Source organism: Salmo salar, chromosome 21 (assembly GCF_965601325.2).
Source record: "Salmo salar chromosome 21, fSalSal1, whole genome shotgun sequence".
NCBI lineage: Eukaryota > Metazoa > Chordata > Actinopteri > Salmoniformes > Salmonidae > Salmo > Salmo salar.
Window position 1 is genome coordinate 31,190,926 of NC_138311.1, and position 16,613 is coordinate 31,207,538.

At 40.6% G+C, this 16,613-nt stretch overlaps 1 protein-coding gene across 6 annotated transcripts in view; it reads right to left on the reverse strand.

The window, feature by feature from the left end:
- LOC106582084 (ganglioside-induced differentiation-associated protein 2) overlaps positions 1-16,613 on the reverse strand; it is a 45,122-nt gene that overhangs the window by 1,827 nt on the left and 26,682 nt on the right. Inside the window, exons 14-15 of one of the 6 annotated variants that reach the window (XR_006761193.2) lie at positions 5,762-6,660; positions 1,879-3,354 (exon numbers count right to left, since the gene is read on the reverse strand). The exons of 2 other annotated variants lie outside the window; for them this stretch is intronic. Coding sequence is in view for 3 of the 4 variants with exons in the window: in XM_082967097.1 (XP_082823223.1) it covers positions 4,185-4,217 (33 nt within the window). In the remaining variant the exon portion in view is untranslated. Of the gene's footprint in view, positions 1-1,878; positions 6,661-16,613 lie in introns of those variants that run through there. 3 more of the 6 variants (XM_014164813.3, XM_082967097.1, XM_014164814.3) reach the window with 3 other exon arrangements.

Below are 16,613 nucleotides of genomic sequence, written 5' to 3' on the forward strand. Positions count from 1 at the left end.
GGAATTCAATTCAGCATTGAAAAAAGGTGCAAGTTTAAGTTTGTTCCACCTGAGTGAGTCTGACCACAAGACAGAGACCACTGATAACACACAATGCTTTTGATGGATCCTTTGTCTTCTAATGCCACTTAAGGGAAAAGTAATCCAAAAGTAACAAAGTAATCAGATTACGTTACTGAGTTTGGATAATCCAAAAGTTACATTTTCGGACAGGTAACTAGTAACTGTAATGGATTACATTTAGAAAGTAACCTACCCAACCCTGAAACTCAGCATATGTCGGCTCAATCGGAAATGACTTAATATCTATTGCCCAATCTGTAACACTTCAACGATACAGATTGAATAGAGCCCTAAAACCATAATAATTTGGAGAGACTGTATTAATAATGTAGGCATTAGCTGTGCAGCTCCCAGAGGGCAATTCTAGGAGACTCCAGGATTGACCCTTTTGACTCATAACATACTGTTTTCATCTGCTGTTGCCTAGTCAGTTTATCCCTACCTATAGTATGAGTACATATCTACCTCAATTACTTCGTACCTCTGCACATCGCCTCAGTACTGGTACCCAGTGTAGCCTTAGGCTACATGTTTTACAATCACATGCAGGGTCACTCGTAGGTCTTATGTGTTCTGTGTACTAAATAAGTGTGGTTTGATGGTGATCTGTTCAGACTATTTTCCTAAGTGTGTGTAACTGTAATTAATTACTGATATGGACAGTATATATATATATATATATATATATATATATATATATATATAAAATCAATCAATCAATCATCTGGAAGTCAGGTTTCTGTGGAGGAGTCTGCATTAATTCCACACCAAAGGAAGAGATGTAAGATGTATTGAACTCAAGCACATGGTGATCATTGACAACCTTAATCATCCACATAAGAGTGCCCATTGGGACTGAAGTCCTTTACTACTCAACAGCTACATAGAAAATGAAATGGGCAGCACTCCAAAGGAAGCCTTCTTCATCCTCCAGTGTATCAAAATCAGTGGAACTGAAAGCCAGAAACAGAACACACTAAAAGAGCGTGTCTCTCTTAATCGCTGTTGGTGTAGCAGTGTTGATCCTTCTGCCTAACCTCTCTCTCACCCATTCCTCTGTGGAGAGCAGAGCGAAAGGTGGCCAGGTGTGTGTGTTGCTTTGTCCACCACACCATTGTACCCAACTAATCCCTCCTTCACAACAGGAAGTCCGTGAATGATGGATTTACCCCGCTCTTCATCCCATCCCATCCCTCGCTCATTTCAGCTTTGTCCAGAGTTTTAATCCGGCTTTGATTAATAAATGGATAACAAAAAAAAAGACAAGATAAAGGTGATGGATGGATGGAGGGTTAGGGACAGGGCAGGTGGAGGGAAAGGGGAAAGGGAGAAAAGAGGAAAATAGAGTAGCACGGACAGGTTTTAGTCAGTGAGACCACTTCACAGCTTCCTGGAAGACAAGTGTAATGGAAAAAACGATTCTGTGTGAAACACCTGCTGTTTATCCCTCCACTGCTTATCTGTTGTTTTCTCCCGCCCTTACAGTAATGTTGGGCCATGGCACAGATGTTTCCATATGTTCAACGTGGACTTTAATCATTACAATTCATATATTAGAGTACAGTATGTTCATACATGTACATATTCTCAAACTGGATTAGACTAAACAACAACCCTACACTGAAAAAACAATCATGGCAAAGTCTTTTGAATTTTCCTTGTGATTAATGTGATTTGTTAGTGAGCTTACAAGTTAGGGTGAGATAAGAAGGAAGTGGTAATAAAAGTTCACAAAAACAATGTAAAACAAAAACACACCCTCACAATATCGGTAAGCAGCAGATACAATTTCAAACAGCACAAGGTCAGCATAAATCAGAATGGTACGACTGTTTATTTGCATGTCTTTACCTCAAAATGAAAAACTCTACATCATTAACATGGCACGGAATGTATTGGGATGCAGCTCAAATCTCTGATTACATCTTCTCTCTAATAGACCACTAAAACAACACTAACTACAGCTGATACATGTCTCAGGAAAGCTTGTGCGGTAATTGACAGAAGAGCAAGGCTGGCATACAGTGAAAACAATCACAACGTAATAGAGGAGGTAACAAAGGAGAAATCAAGTTAAACATACTTATAAAGAAACTGACCGCATGGTAAAATTAAACATACTTATAAAGAAACTGACCACATGGTAAAATTAAACATACTTATAAAGAAACTGACCACATGGTAAAATTAAACATACTTATAAAGAAACTGACCACATGGTAAAATTAAACATACTTATAAAGAAACTGACCACATGGTAAAATTAAACATACTTATAAAGAAACTGACCACATGGTAAAATTAAACATACTTATAAAGAAACTGACCACATGGTAAAATTAAACATACTTATAAAGAAACTGACCACATGGTAAAATTAAACATACTTATGAAGAAACTGACCGCATGGTAAAATTAAACATACTTATAAAGAAACTGACCACATGGTAAAATTAAACATACTTATGAAGAAACTGACCGCATGGTGAACACAATCATTAGTTCATTTTGGTATTCAGAAATCCAAAATCATGCATTGACGTCACTAGGAGATTTGTGCAAAATAAATTCTAGATACAAGATGTTTAAAGTTAGGAATGCAATAATAGTGCAGCATCCTAACATCTGACGTATAACTTTAACTGTGATAATGGGGATTGGAAGATGCAGCATCCCATGGTATAAATTCAATGTAAAGAAAAATAGGAACCGTTTGGTTCTTCATGAAAAAAAAACATTCTTACACACAGTACTGCGCTAAGTACACTCCAGAAACAAACTATCTGCCTGTGTTTTCAAAAGAATGCTAGTATTTCATATTTTATCAAACGCTCTTAATCAGTTCAACAATTAACTTCTATGGTATTTAATGAATGTTCTTTGACAGAAGCAGTAGAACTGTGTTTATGGTTTCATTGTTTCAAGTGACACACACACACACACACACACACACACACACACACACACACACACACACACACACACACACACACACACACACACACCTCTGCCATTAACACATTAAACACTACAGTACGTTTACCTAAAAACAGATTCACATTTAAACAGCTTGTGAACATATACAACCTCCAAAACCTACCACTCGGTGAAGTTTTGCAAAAATAAAAAATGTGAAACATAACATGAGCGATATCACTCTCACGCACACAGGAGGGCAGGTTTTTAAGATAGGCCAGCGGAGTGTCCTGGGATAGGTTGGCGAGTTCACACAGGCTTCGTCACAAAGAGATCCATCCTTCTATCCGTCTGTCATTTGATTGCATCACACTGCTAAAAAAACATAATCTTAGGTTCATCAGTATCCAGGTTTTTCAGTGTCAGCATCCGGTATACTGTCCTTGTGAGGTCCCAGACAAAGCCCACTAAGGCCCTGGGTGGCTTATAGTCTGGTCAGGGAGCTAAACCACAGAGGTCCTGCTGGTCAGAACATGGAAGTGGAGCCAGTCATGTGACTGTAGATGTAGTTATGCTGCGTTCATTACCAAGTGTGAAAGTGTTAATTACCAGTTGAATGCACTCACATGCTTTGAACTCAAGTCTTAATGAATATATTCTTTCTACAGCTTCAGTGTACACCCCATATATTCACCTTGTTGATGATGCTTATTATGCATTATGGTTGACCAAAAGATTACATGTAACAAACATTTCATTAAATTGGAAACAATTAAATATATACAGTACCAGTCAAGAATTTGGACACACCTACTCATTCAAGGGTTTTTCTACATTTGTACTATTTTCTACATAATAGAATAATAGTGAAGACAAACTATGAAATAACAAATGGAATCGGGTAGTAACCAAAGAAAGTGTTAAACAAATCAAAACAGATGCTATTTTAGATTCTTCAAAGTAGCCACCCTTTGCCTTGATAACAACTTTGCACACTTTTGGCATTCTTTCAACCAGCTTCACCTGGAATGCTTTTCCAACAGTCTTGAAGGAGTTCCCACATATGCTGAGCACTTGTTGGCTGCTTTTCCTTCACTCTGCAGTCCAACTCATCCCAAACCATCTCAATTGGGTTGAGGTCGGGTGATTGTGGAGGCCAGGTCGTCTGATGCAGCACACCATCACTCCCCTTGGTCAAATAGCCCTTACACAGCCTGGAGGTGTGTTGGGTCATTGTCCTGTTGAAAAACAAATGATAGTCCCACTAAGTGCAAACCAGATGGGATGGCGTATCGCTGCAGAATGCTGTGGTAGCCATGCTGGTTAAGTGTGCCTTGAATTCTAAATAAATCACCGACAGTGTCACCAGCAAAGCACCATCACACCTCCTCCTCCTCCATGGTTCACGGTGGGAAATACACATGTGGAGATCACCCGTTCACCTACTTTGCATCTCACATAGACACTGCGGTTGGAACCAACCCTTTGGACTCATCAGACCAAAGGACGTATTTCCACCGGTCTAATGTCCATTGCTTGTGTTTTTTGGCCCAAGCAAGTCTTATTGGTGTCCTTTAGTAGTGGTTTCTTTGCAGCATTTAAACCATGAAGGCCTGATTCATGCAGTCTCCTCTGAACAGTTGATGTTGAGATGTCTGTTACTTGAACAATGTGAAGCATTTATTTGGGCTGAAATCTGAGGTGCAGTTAATTGCCGATTTCTGAGGCTGGTAACTAAATGAACTTATCCTCTGCAGCAGAGGTAACTCTGGGCCTTCCTTTCCTGTGGCGGTCCTCATGAGAGCCAGTTTCATAACGCTTGGTAGTTTTTGCGACTGCACTTTAAGAAACTTTCAAAGTTCATGAAATTTTCCGTATTGACTGACCTTCATGGTCTTTAAAGTAATGATGGACTGTCGTTTCTCTATGCTTATTTTAGCTGTTCTTGCCATAATATGGACTTGGTCTTCTGTATACCAACCCTACTGTACCTTGTCATAACACAACTGATTGGCTCAAATGCATTAACTTTTAACAAGGCACACCTGTTAATTGAAATGCATTCCAGGTGACTACCTCATGAAGCTGTTTGAGAGAATGCCAAGAGTTTGCAAAGCTGTCATCAAGGCAAAGGGTTGCTACTTTGAAGAATCTCAAATATATTTTGATTTGTTTAACACTTTTTTTTGATTCCATGTGTTATTTCATAGTTTTGGTGTTTCCACTATTATTCTACAATGTAAAAAAGTGTTTTTTTTTTTATTAAAAAAAATGGAACGAGTGTGTCCAAACTTTTGACTGTTACTGTGAAATTAATTTAAACAATGTATGTTGATGCTAATATTATGTACAATATCTAATTATGTTGGCATATGATAACAATAGCCTAATATATTCATGCTGTAAACTATCTTAACAGTTTCACTCAATTAATTCAAATCAACCTAATAATCATGACACACCCCTCACTGTTGTCATTGGGTGCACCGTTTGTCGACATAAGGGTAATGTCATGAATGCTTGAACCAGGTTAAGGCGGCACAGGGATGCCGAAACGTTGGTGGTTTACCCAATAAATTACTGGGAGTTCATAGTGTGCAACTCTATTTTTATAGCAAACCAGCTGCATCAACCATAAATTAAAAGTACAGCTATTATGCTCGTAAACAAATGATAGTGTTAACAAACCATATTAATATATTGCTTTATTGTTGCATTTATCTACTGAAAATGATGTGGTTGGAGCGCAGGGGTGATAGACAAGGTTCCCACTAGTAATTACCAGTTGGAGGGGCGTTCAAGTGGATTTTTCCCAGTCGTATGTGGTAAAAACCTCCTTCCCACTTGGATATGAACACAGAATGAGTCTCAGGGTGTTTCTCAATATGCATACTACCGTGCTCCACTCTCTCACTGAGTACGTTCTTGTGAGGACGAGAGTGTGGACTATGCATAAAACATCACATCTGAGAAGCACTCGCACTCCCCCTACTGTATTACCTCACGCTTAACCTCCCCAGTCACTAAACCTTCTTCCAGCCACAATGGCAACAAGACAAAACAAGATATTCACAAAGCAAACATTTACTTCATAATTATCAGCTAGATATGAGAATCGTAAATGTAGCTAACCAGATAGGTCATTTTTGCCTGTTAAACTAAAAATAATATTTTGCAAGATGTAAATTATTCGTAGCGATCTGGCTGGCTAACAGTGGTAGCTAGCCAGTTAGCCCTATTGACTTATGTGCTACGGTACGTAGGCAGTTAAACATGCCAAAATTAACACAGCATGTATATATTAACATATAATGATAAAGTATTGTAGTCAGGAAACATTTGAGATGTGAATAGGCAACATTTCATGCCTTAGTCGGAGTGTATTTTCTCTGCTTCAGCTAAAATAATGGCCACCAATGATTTCAGGAAATTCTCCATTTCTAACGTTCTTGCGTCATATTTCCTTGCATACTTTCCATTGAAGCTAGCATCGATGCATACTTCAAAATATGTACAAAACGGAGTGTGCATTCAAGGAGTGCCCTCGGTGCGCTGTTTCGCATACTTTGATTTGGACTTCGACCCTCCCGTGCGCCTATTTGCGTGCTCGGAATATGGAAGTATGCATTTTGAGAAACACCCTCTGAGTCTCTCTCTGTCGGAGTTCTGATTGGTTCACACCTAAAACACACACGGACAAACACATACAGGTCGTGTCATTACAATGAGGCTATAAACATTGCTTGACATTTTACTATCAGGTTACACACTGCACTGTGTGTATATAGTAGTAGTCAGTGGAGAGCATTTTTACTGCGAAAATCCAGAGATGTTAACAAAAAAGGCAATGAAAGCAGAAGTGAAAGATCAAATGAAAGATATTAAAGAGTGATTGTATAATTCTCTCATTCATTTGTAGGCCTGGTTTGCCTCTGAGTTGAGTAGAGCACACAAACCTGAGTGTATATACAGTTGAAGTCAGAAGTTTACACACACCTTAGCCAAATACATTTAAACTCAGTTTGTCACAATTCCTGACATTTAATCCTAGTAAAAATTCACTGTCTTCAGTCAGTTAGGATCACCACTTTATTTTAAGAATAATTGTAGAGAGAATGATTTATTTCAGTTTTTATTTCTATCATCACATTCCCAGTAGGTCAGAAGTTTACATACACTCAATTAGTATTTGGTAGCATTGCCTTTAAATTGTTGAACTTGGGTCAAACATTTTGGGTAGCCTTCCACAAGCTTCCCACAATAAGTTGGGGGAATATTGGCCCATTCCCTCTGACAGAGCTGGTGTAACCGAGTCAGGTTTGTAGGCCTCCTTGCTCAAACATGCTTTTTCAGTTCTGCCCAGAAATGTTCTACAGGATTGAGGTCAGGGCTTTGTGATGGCCACTCCAATACCTTGACTTTGTTGTCCTTAAGCCATTTTGCCACAACTTTGGAAGTATGCTTGGGGTCATTGTCCATTTGGAAGACCCATTTGCGACCAAGCTTTAACTTCCTGACTGATGTCTTGAGATGTTGCTTCAATATATCCACATAATTTCCATCCTCATGAAGCCATCTATTTTGTGAAGTGCACCAGTCCCTCCTGCAGCAAAGCACCCCAACAACATGATGCTGCCACCCCCGTGCTTCACGGTTGGGATGGTGTTCTTCGGCTTGCAAGTCTCCCCATTTTTCCTCCAGACATAATTATGGGCAAACAGTTCTATTTTTGATTCATCAGACCAGAGGACATTTCTCCAAAAAGTACGATCTTTGTCTCCATGCGCAGTTGCAAACCGTAGTCTGGCTTTTACATGGCGGTTTTGGAGCAGTGGCTTCTTCCTTGCTGAGAGGCCTTTCAGGTTATGGCGATATAGGACTTGTTTCACTGTGGATATAGATGCTTTTGTACCCATTTCCTCCAGCGTCTTCACAAGGTCCTTTGTTGTTGTTCTGGGATTGATTTGCACTTTTCGCACCAAAGTACGTTCATCTCTAGGAGACAGAACGCGTCTCCTTCCTGAGCGGTATGACAGCTGCGTGGTCCCATGGTGTTTATACTTGCGTAATATTGTTTGTACAGATGAACGTGGTACCTTTAGGCATTTGGAAATTGCTCCCAAGGAGGAACCAGACTTGTGGAGGTCTACAATTTTTTTTGAGGTCTTGGCTGATTTCACAATGTCACGCAAAGAGGCACTGAGTTTGAAGGTAGGCCTTGAAATACATCCACAGGTACACCTCCAATTGACTCAATTAGCCTATCAGAAGCTTCTAAAGCCATGACATTTTCTGGAATTTTCCAAGCTGTTTAAAGGCACAGTCAACTTAGTGTATGTAAACTTCTGACCCAGTGGAATTGTAATTCAGTGAATTGTAAGTGAAATAATCTGTCTGTGAACAATTATTGGAAAAATGACTTGTGTCATGCACAAAGTAGATGTCCTAACCGACTTGCCAAAACTATAGTGTGTTAACAAGAAATTTGTGGAGTGGTTGAAAAACGAGTTTTAATGACTCCAACCTAAGTGTAGGTAAACTTCCGACTTCAACTGTACACAAACTGGCATATTTCAACTAAATGTCTCTGGATAGGAATGCCTACTGAGTAGACAACCCTGAAGTCATTAAAAATGGCAGCGTTTGCTGGTACATTATTGTAATGTCCAATGTTTTGGATGCAACTCAGTACATCTCACTATTCCAGTTTTTCCCCATAGAAAGTGGTAAGCAGGCCATCGTACAGTAATACTCATGACTTCCTCTGGGCAGTTCAATTCGCTGTGTCGACTATTTCCTCATGAGGTAATTTCTCTCTGTTCACAGCCTTGTGGCTAAACCCTCATGGGACCAACGCTTGGACTGAAAATTGAAAGATTATTTAAAACTATTGTTCTGCATGGAAAGCTACCGCTCTGCAGGGAAAGCTAACGGGCTAGGGCTAACACCAGCCGCTCTGCAGGGAAAGCTACCACCCTGCAGGGAAAGCTACCACCCTGCAGGGAAAGCTACCACCCTGCAGGGAAAGCTACCACCCTGCAGGGAAAGCTACCACCCTGCAGGGAAAGCTACCACCCTGCAGGGAAAGCTACCACCCTGCAGGGAAAGCTACCACCCTGCAGGGAAAGCTACCACCCTGCAGGGAAAGCTACCACCCTGCAGGGAAAGCTACCACCCTGCAGGGAAAGCTACCACCCTGCAGGGAAAGCTACCACTCTGCAGGGAAAGCTAACAGGCTAGGGCTAACACAAGTAATCACCTCCCAGTCTTAGAAACATTACAAATAAAACGCATCCAGCTTCTAGAATTGTCATTTCTACAGGTGATCCTAGCAAGTGTTTGTTCATAAGATGCTACCTCCAACATTGATTCGATCTGCTGTTTCAGAGTAGGAGTGGCATGACCCTTCCAAATTCTAAGGATCACTCTAGCTGCTGTAACGATACCAACAGTGATCAGTGCAAATTCCTAATTTGTTACATTAGGTAACTCTGTTCTATTGCCGAAAATACATTCTCGGGGGAAACTGGAATTGTTAACCCCAACCATTCCTCCAGATATTTCAAAACATCCTTCCAGAAAGGTAGAACTAATGTTCATTCCCATATTGCGTGTAAAAATGTCCCAGTGTCTTTGACATTTCCAACACAGAGAATTGTTGGTCAGCCCCATCTTATGAAGCCTTGTTGGGGTCTAATAAAACCTATGTAGTATCTTACATTGAGTAAGTTTCCCCCTGGCTTCCCTTATGTTCCTCCCTGAGCTGGACAAGATCTTCAACCAAGTATCATCCTCAATTTCACACTTTAGGTCAATTTGATATATTGTTCTGAGGTGTTTACAGTCTTTACTCTGCAGATGACTAAATATTGAGTAGAAAATGGCTGCTTTATGTTTGGGTAATTCCAAATTCTCAGCTATTAGGTTCTTTCCTGGATTTCATTGATAGCCGGTTAACAAACATTCTCTCAATTGTAAATATTTCCATAAATGTCCCCCGTCTCCAACATCCTATTTTTGTACCAAAATCGGAGTAGGACATTAAAACATCTTCCCTGTACAGATCACCTATAGTATGAATTCCGTTCATTAGCCACTGTTTCCAGTTCACAGCCTTCTTTCCTATCCATAGCCTAGGATTGTGCCACAATGATGAGTATCCTTGTTTTAGATGTGAAATTCCACATATCTTGTGTACTGTTCCTACACCTCTGAGTGTAACAAAATTGGGTTGAGAGTTTCAATAGACCTCTCCCCTCTAAAACTATGTGACAGAGTATCAACAGAAGTGAAAGGATAACTTAGAACAGGAACTATTGTTATCCAATCCAAGCCAGCATCCCTTTGCCCCAAAGCTTCGCCAATTTAGCCATTTCAAATGATAAATTGTACAATTTAACATCTGGTAAAGCCAAGCCTCCTACATCCCTTGGTGAGCATATTTTCTTCATATTAATCCTGTGTTTTTCCCTATCCCACAAAGTATTTAGTTAATTTGTCATGTTGTTCGGTCTGGAATATTCATAGGTAACATTGCAGAGATATAATACAATTGTGGGACCCAAACCATTTTAATCACGTTGATCTTTCCCCATAAAGAAAGTTACCTTTACCCATTTTTCTAAATTGGTCTTAATCTTGAATCGTAGTGGCTCAAAATGTTTGTCTCTTCACTTGGTCCAAATTTGAGCTCAACTTCATGCCCAAATATTTAATCCCAGTAGGAACCCATTTGAAATTAAATAGGGTAACGGTTCCAGAGTAACATATGGCATTAATTGGCATTGCTTCCGACTAACTGCAAGATGGTGCTGTCCGAGATGGTCGCTTCGCTTTGAGTCCTTAGGAAATTATACAGCATTTTTTTTTTTTTTATGTATTATTTTTTACATTGTTACTCCAGGAAATATTAAGTCTTATTACTACATACAGACAAACTGAGCAACAGCACCTCTTCAACCTCAGGAGGCTGAAGAAATGTGGCTTGTCACCCAAAACCCTGACAAACTTTTACAGATGCACAATCGAGAACATCCTGTCGGGCTGTATCACAGCCTGGTACGGCAACTGCACTGCCCTCAACCGCAAGGCTCTCCAGAGGGTGGTGCGGTCTGCACAACGCATCACCGGAGGCAAACTACCTGTCCTCCATGACACCTACAGCACCCGATGTCACAGGAAGGCCAAAAAGATCATCAAGGACAACCATCCAAGCCACTGCCTGTTCACACCGCTATCATCCAGAAGGCGAGTTCAGTACAGGTGCATCAAAGCTGGGACCGAGGGACTGAAAAACAGCTTCTATCTCAAGGCCATCAGACTGTTAAACAGCCATCACTAACACAGAGGCTGCTCCCTACATTGAGACCCAATCAGTGGCCACTTTAATAAATGGATCACTAGTCACTTTAAACAATGCCACTTTAATAATGATGTTCACATATCTTACCTTACTCATATCCTATGTATATACTGTATTTTATACCATCTATTGCACATGCCGCTCGGCCATCGCTCATCCATATATTTCTATGTACACATTCGCATTCACCCCTTTAGATTTGTGTGTATTAGGTAGTTGTTGGGAAATTGTTAGATATTACTGCACTGTCGGAACTAGAAGCACAAGCATTTCGCTACTCTCGCATTAACCTCTGCTAACCATGTGTATGTGGTCGATAAAATTAGATTTGATTTATTCCAATTGATTTTGTAGCCTGCCATACTAGAATATGATTCAATACAAGTAAGTAATTGTGGTACAGACTGAAGAGGATCAGAGACCAGCAGTAGAATATCATCTGCATACATAAGCAGCTTGTATTCTTTTCCTCCTCAATGTACACCCCTTATTTCTGGATCTGTTCTTATCATTGTCGCAAGAGGCTCTAAAACTATGGTGAACAGGAGAGGGGAGAGCGAGCAACACTGCCTTGTGCCTCTAGAAAGACAAAAAAAGGAGACATAATTCCATTTGTGAGTACTGATGCTTTAGGATTAGAATAGAGGACCCTATCCATTTACAAGTCAGGTCCAGAACCACATTTTTCTAGGGTTCTTAAGAGAAAAGCCCACTCTACCCTAAAAAATGCCTTCTCAGAATCTAAGGAGACAGCAGCGATAAGAACTATATTTGATCGGTTTAACCAAATGAGATTTAAGAGCCTCCTCATATTATCAGTTGAGGTCCGGTTCTTGATAAATCCTACTTGGTCACTATGTATAATATTAGGTAGTGCCTTCTCTAAGCGTATCGTAAGGGTCTTCGTAAGAATCTTACAATCTACATTGAGGCTGATAGCTCTAAAATTCCCAGGTTCTGTAGTATCTCTATCCTTTTTAGGAATCAGCGATATCAAAGCCTCATTAAAAGGTGTCCGGAAGGGAGACATTTTTAAATGCCTCCTAGAAAAACCACTATCAATACAGGTTTAAGAATGTCAATATACTTTTTATAATATTCTTTCATAGATAAAAATGGCAGCTCTAACATCCTGTTATTGAACAAATGATGCTTTATTACCAAAGCGGTATTGAAAACACATCGTTCGTGGCCAGTGTTTGCTTGTTTGCAGACTTTTATACAGCTTTGACAGTGCTACTGTATCTTTTTTGACACGCAAAGACCCAAATGGCATTCCATAGTATGTATGTCGTGAAGCTAATAGCAGTGGCGCTATTGCTGTGTGACTCCGGTAGGGCCACATCTGAAAAATAGTGCACTTGGTAGTGTGTACCGGCGTTCGACCAGTCGGCAAAAGCCAACATCACCCACGACAGAACGGTTGATTCTCAAGGGAAATGAACTCCATTATCTTGGCTTTAATGGATTTCGGCCTTTGAGTTGTCGTCTCGCTGAAATGTTCTTACCCTTTCAAATGACTGCTTGATCCACACAGCAGACATTGTGGGCTAAGTTAGGAACGCTGTGTTGCACGTGTAGCGCAAGTTTAGGTGGCGTCATTACGTCATGTACCGACGTTATATAGGTGTGCATGTCAGCTTTGACATCTGTTTTGCACGTCGGCGTTAAACTAGACATCGGCCGATACCGATGTTGGCATTTTTAGTTAATATTGTCCGATATGTTCACCGATATATCGTGCATCCCTAATATAAATCTTCATAAAAACATTGAAATACACCGTTTCTCTCTTTGGATGAGGTCACCATCTTATTGCCCTTCTTAATTGATGGAATTATGGTAGAAGTGTTCAGCATTTTTAGTTGTCTTACTAGTAGCCTGCCTATCGTCTCACCTCCCTCATAAAAACTTGTTAAAAAAGTATAAAAACAGTACATATTCTGCCTTTCTGTTATCCATTTCATGCAACTGAAATTTAAATTTGAGCATCTAATATATGCTTTATAGGTTTCCCATACTGTGAAACTCTTTTCAGTTGAGCCTATGTTGACCTAAAAAAAAGGATTTAAGATCATCTGCTAGTGATTGGATACACATCTCATCTTGTAATAGCATGGTGTATATCAATATGTAACTCTACTACAGCATCCTCTATGAGGGCAATGGGTCCAATCTTGCAATGAATCATGTTATTAACCATGAAATTAGATAAAGAAATCTATTCTAGTGTGTGTCTTATGACAGTGGGAGAAAAATAGGTATATTCTCTATCATTAGGATGGACTAATCTCCATATGTCTGTAAGGCCCATATCTTCTCGCATATGTATTGCAAGTCTATCCTTTTGCGTGGAGTTACTTGTAAAATGTACTTCTATCAATCATATTGTCCATCACTTGGTTGAAGTCTCCAGCAAGGACGATCTGCCCCTCCATATTTCCCAGTATAACGTTGACCTCGTATCAGTGTCCTCATTGTTGAGAGCATATATGCTGCATAACACTACATTAATCCCATTTATAAAGAGACTCAACGCAGATAAGCCTGCCAAACTCGTCAGAGTGTTGCTTCAATTTTAAGTATTTTGTTTATCAGAATAATCACCCCATTGTGTTTGGAATTAAATGAGCTATGATAAACTTCTGCAACTCAGCCTCCTCTAAATTTCAGTGCCTCTATCTGTTAAATGCGATTCCTGTATGAACACAATATTTGCCTGTTTCGATTTTAAAATGTCAATCTTTTTCCTCTTCACTTGGTTACCACAACCATTTATATTCCAATAGATTATGTTTACGTAACCATTAGCCATATTTGTGCTGAGTAGTTGTAGCCTGTGAGTGTGAAGTGTCCCATTTAACACACGTATATAAAACATTTCACAATATATGCTCCAGCTGTACAATAAAACAGTGTAAATAAACGTAGAAAACCAATCCCAAAATAAAACATAGCAACAAGGAACGTAACTTTGCTTCTTGATGATAGATAAGATAACCTGCAGTCTCAACTCAAAATTCCTTATGGTCCGTGAGGCGCTTGAAAGGCTAAATTAGCAACACTCCCCAGAGTCCCGCAAACACATAGGCTACCTTCATTTGTATAGTAAACAGCATACAATTCAACTTGTATTTTACTTCGTCTCGTCTTCTTTATCTGGGCTAAACACCTTGCACTAGCAAGAATCTCTGCCTCCACGTTGTCCTTGAAAATAATTTTCTTTCCCTTCCAAGAAAAGAGCAGGGTCGCTGGGAATGCCAGTGTGTGCCTGACGTTCTTCTCATGGTTGTTTCTTTACCATTGCAAACGTCTTCCTCTTTATTGCCAGTTCCTTGGACAAGTCCGGGTAAATAAGACAGCCGGCGACCTACACACTGAAAGCCACCCTTTTCTTTCGCCGCTTTAAGTACCTCGTCCCGGGCTGTAAATCGTAGGAAGCGGATGAGAACCGTTCTCGGGGGCCTATTCTCGTCAGGCATGGTTAAACTGCGATGGGTTCTTTCAAGTCATCAAATCCAAATGCGATGATTTTCTGCACACACAAGATTAGTCCACCGCCAACCGCACTCCCCTCTTTCAGATTAACCAACATCACCGTATTTCTCCTACTTCTGTTCAAGTTCTTCGACACAATTCCACAATATATCCAGCTTTTTCTCGTGATTCTCACTACCCTTCTCCAGACGGGAGATGGCATCCTCCACTGTCAAAATCCATCCCTCTGCCCCATCCATCCTCTCTTGAATCGCATCAACTTTTTCCTCTAGCTCGGAAGTTGTTTTTATCGTGCGTTTATCCATGTCTTGGTGGGGGGGATTCGGGAGGACTTGCTGTTTGTTTGCTAGCCGATGTGGCCTTCTGTGAATAGGCTTGAGGTTTTTAGCGTGTATTGACATTCCAATAACGCCACCTTAGCGAGATGTTTCAAAATGTGAATTGTCTTCATATTAAACTGTACTTCAAGTCAATATATTAAGACAAAAATGAAAGTGTATCCTTCTTTTTTGGCGGTCTTACGTGACTCCTGCCTCCATCATTCTTAAATGGAAGAAGTTTGGAACCACCAAGACTCTTCCTAGAGCTGGCTGCCCAGCAAAACTGAACAATCGGGGAAGAAGGGCCTTGGTCAGGAAGGTGACCAAGAACCAGATGGTCACTCTGACAGAGCTCCAGAGTTCCTCTGTGGAGATGGGGGAATCATCCAGAAGGACAACCATCTCTGCCGCACTCTACCAACCAGACGGAAACCACTCCTCAGTAAAAAAGCACATGACCTCCCGCTTCGAGTTTGCCAAAAAGGCACCTAAAGGACTCAGAACATGAGAAAATGATTCTCTAGTCTGATGAAACCAATATTGAACGCTTTGGCCTGAATGCCAAGCAGTCACGTCTGGAGGAAACCTGGCACCATCCCTACGGTGAAGCATGGGTGACAGCATCATGCTGTGGGGATATTTTTCAGCTGCAGGGACTGGGAGACTAGATTAGTCAGGATCGGGGGAAAGATGAAAGGAGCAAAGTACACAGAGATCCTTGATAAAGTCCTGAGCGCTCTGGAGCAGGTTATCAGACTGGGTCGAAGGTTCACCTTCCAAAAGGACAACGACCCTAAGCACACAGTCAAGACAACGCACGAGTGGCTTCGGGACAAGCCTCTGAATGTCCTTGAGTGGCCCAGCCAGAGCCCGGACTTGAACCTGTTCGAACATCTCTGGAGAGACCTGAAAATAGATGTGCAGAGATGCTCCCCATCCAACCTGACACAGCTTGAGAGGATCTGCAGAGAAGAATGAAAGAAACTCCCCAAATACAGGTGTGCCAAGCTTGTTGCGTCATACCCAAGAAACTCAAGGCTGAAATCACTGCCAAAGTACTGAGTAAAAGGTCTGAATAGTTATGTAAATGTAATATTTTAGTTTATATATATATATATACATACACACACACACACACTGCTCAAGAAAATAAAGGGAACACTTAAACAACACAATGTAACTCCAAGTCAATCACACTTCTGTGAAATCAAACTGTCCACTTAGGAAGCAACACTGATTGACAATAAATTTCACATGCTGTTGTGCAAATGGAATAGACAACAGGTGGAAATTATAGGCAATTAGCAAGACACCCCCAATAAAGGAGTGGTTCTGCAGGTGGGGACCACAGACCACTTCTCAGTTCCTATGCTTCCTGGCTGATGTTTTGGTCACTTTTGAATGCTGGCGGTGCTTTCACACTAGTGGTAGCATGAGACGGAGTCTACAACCCA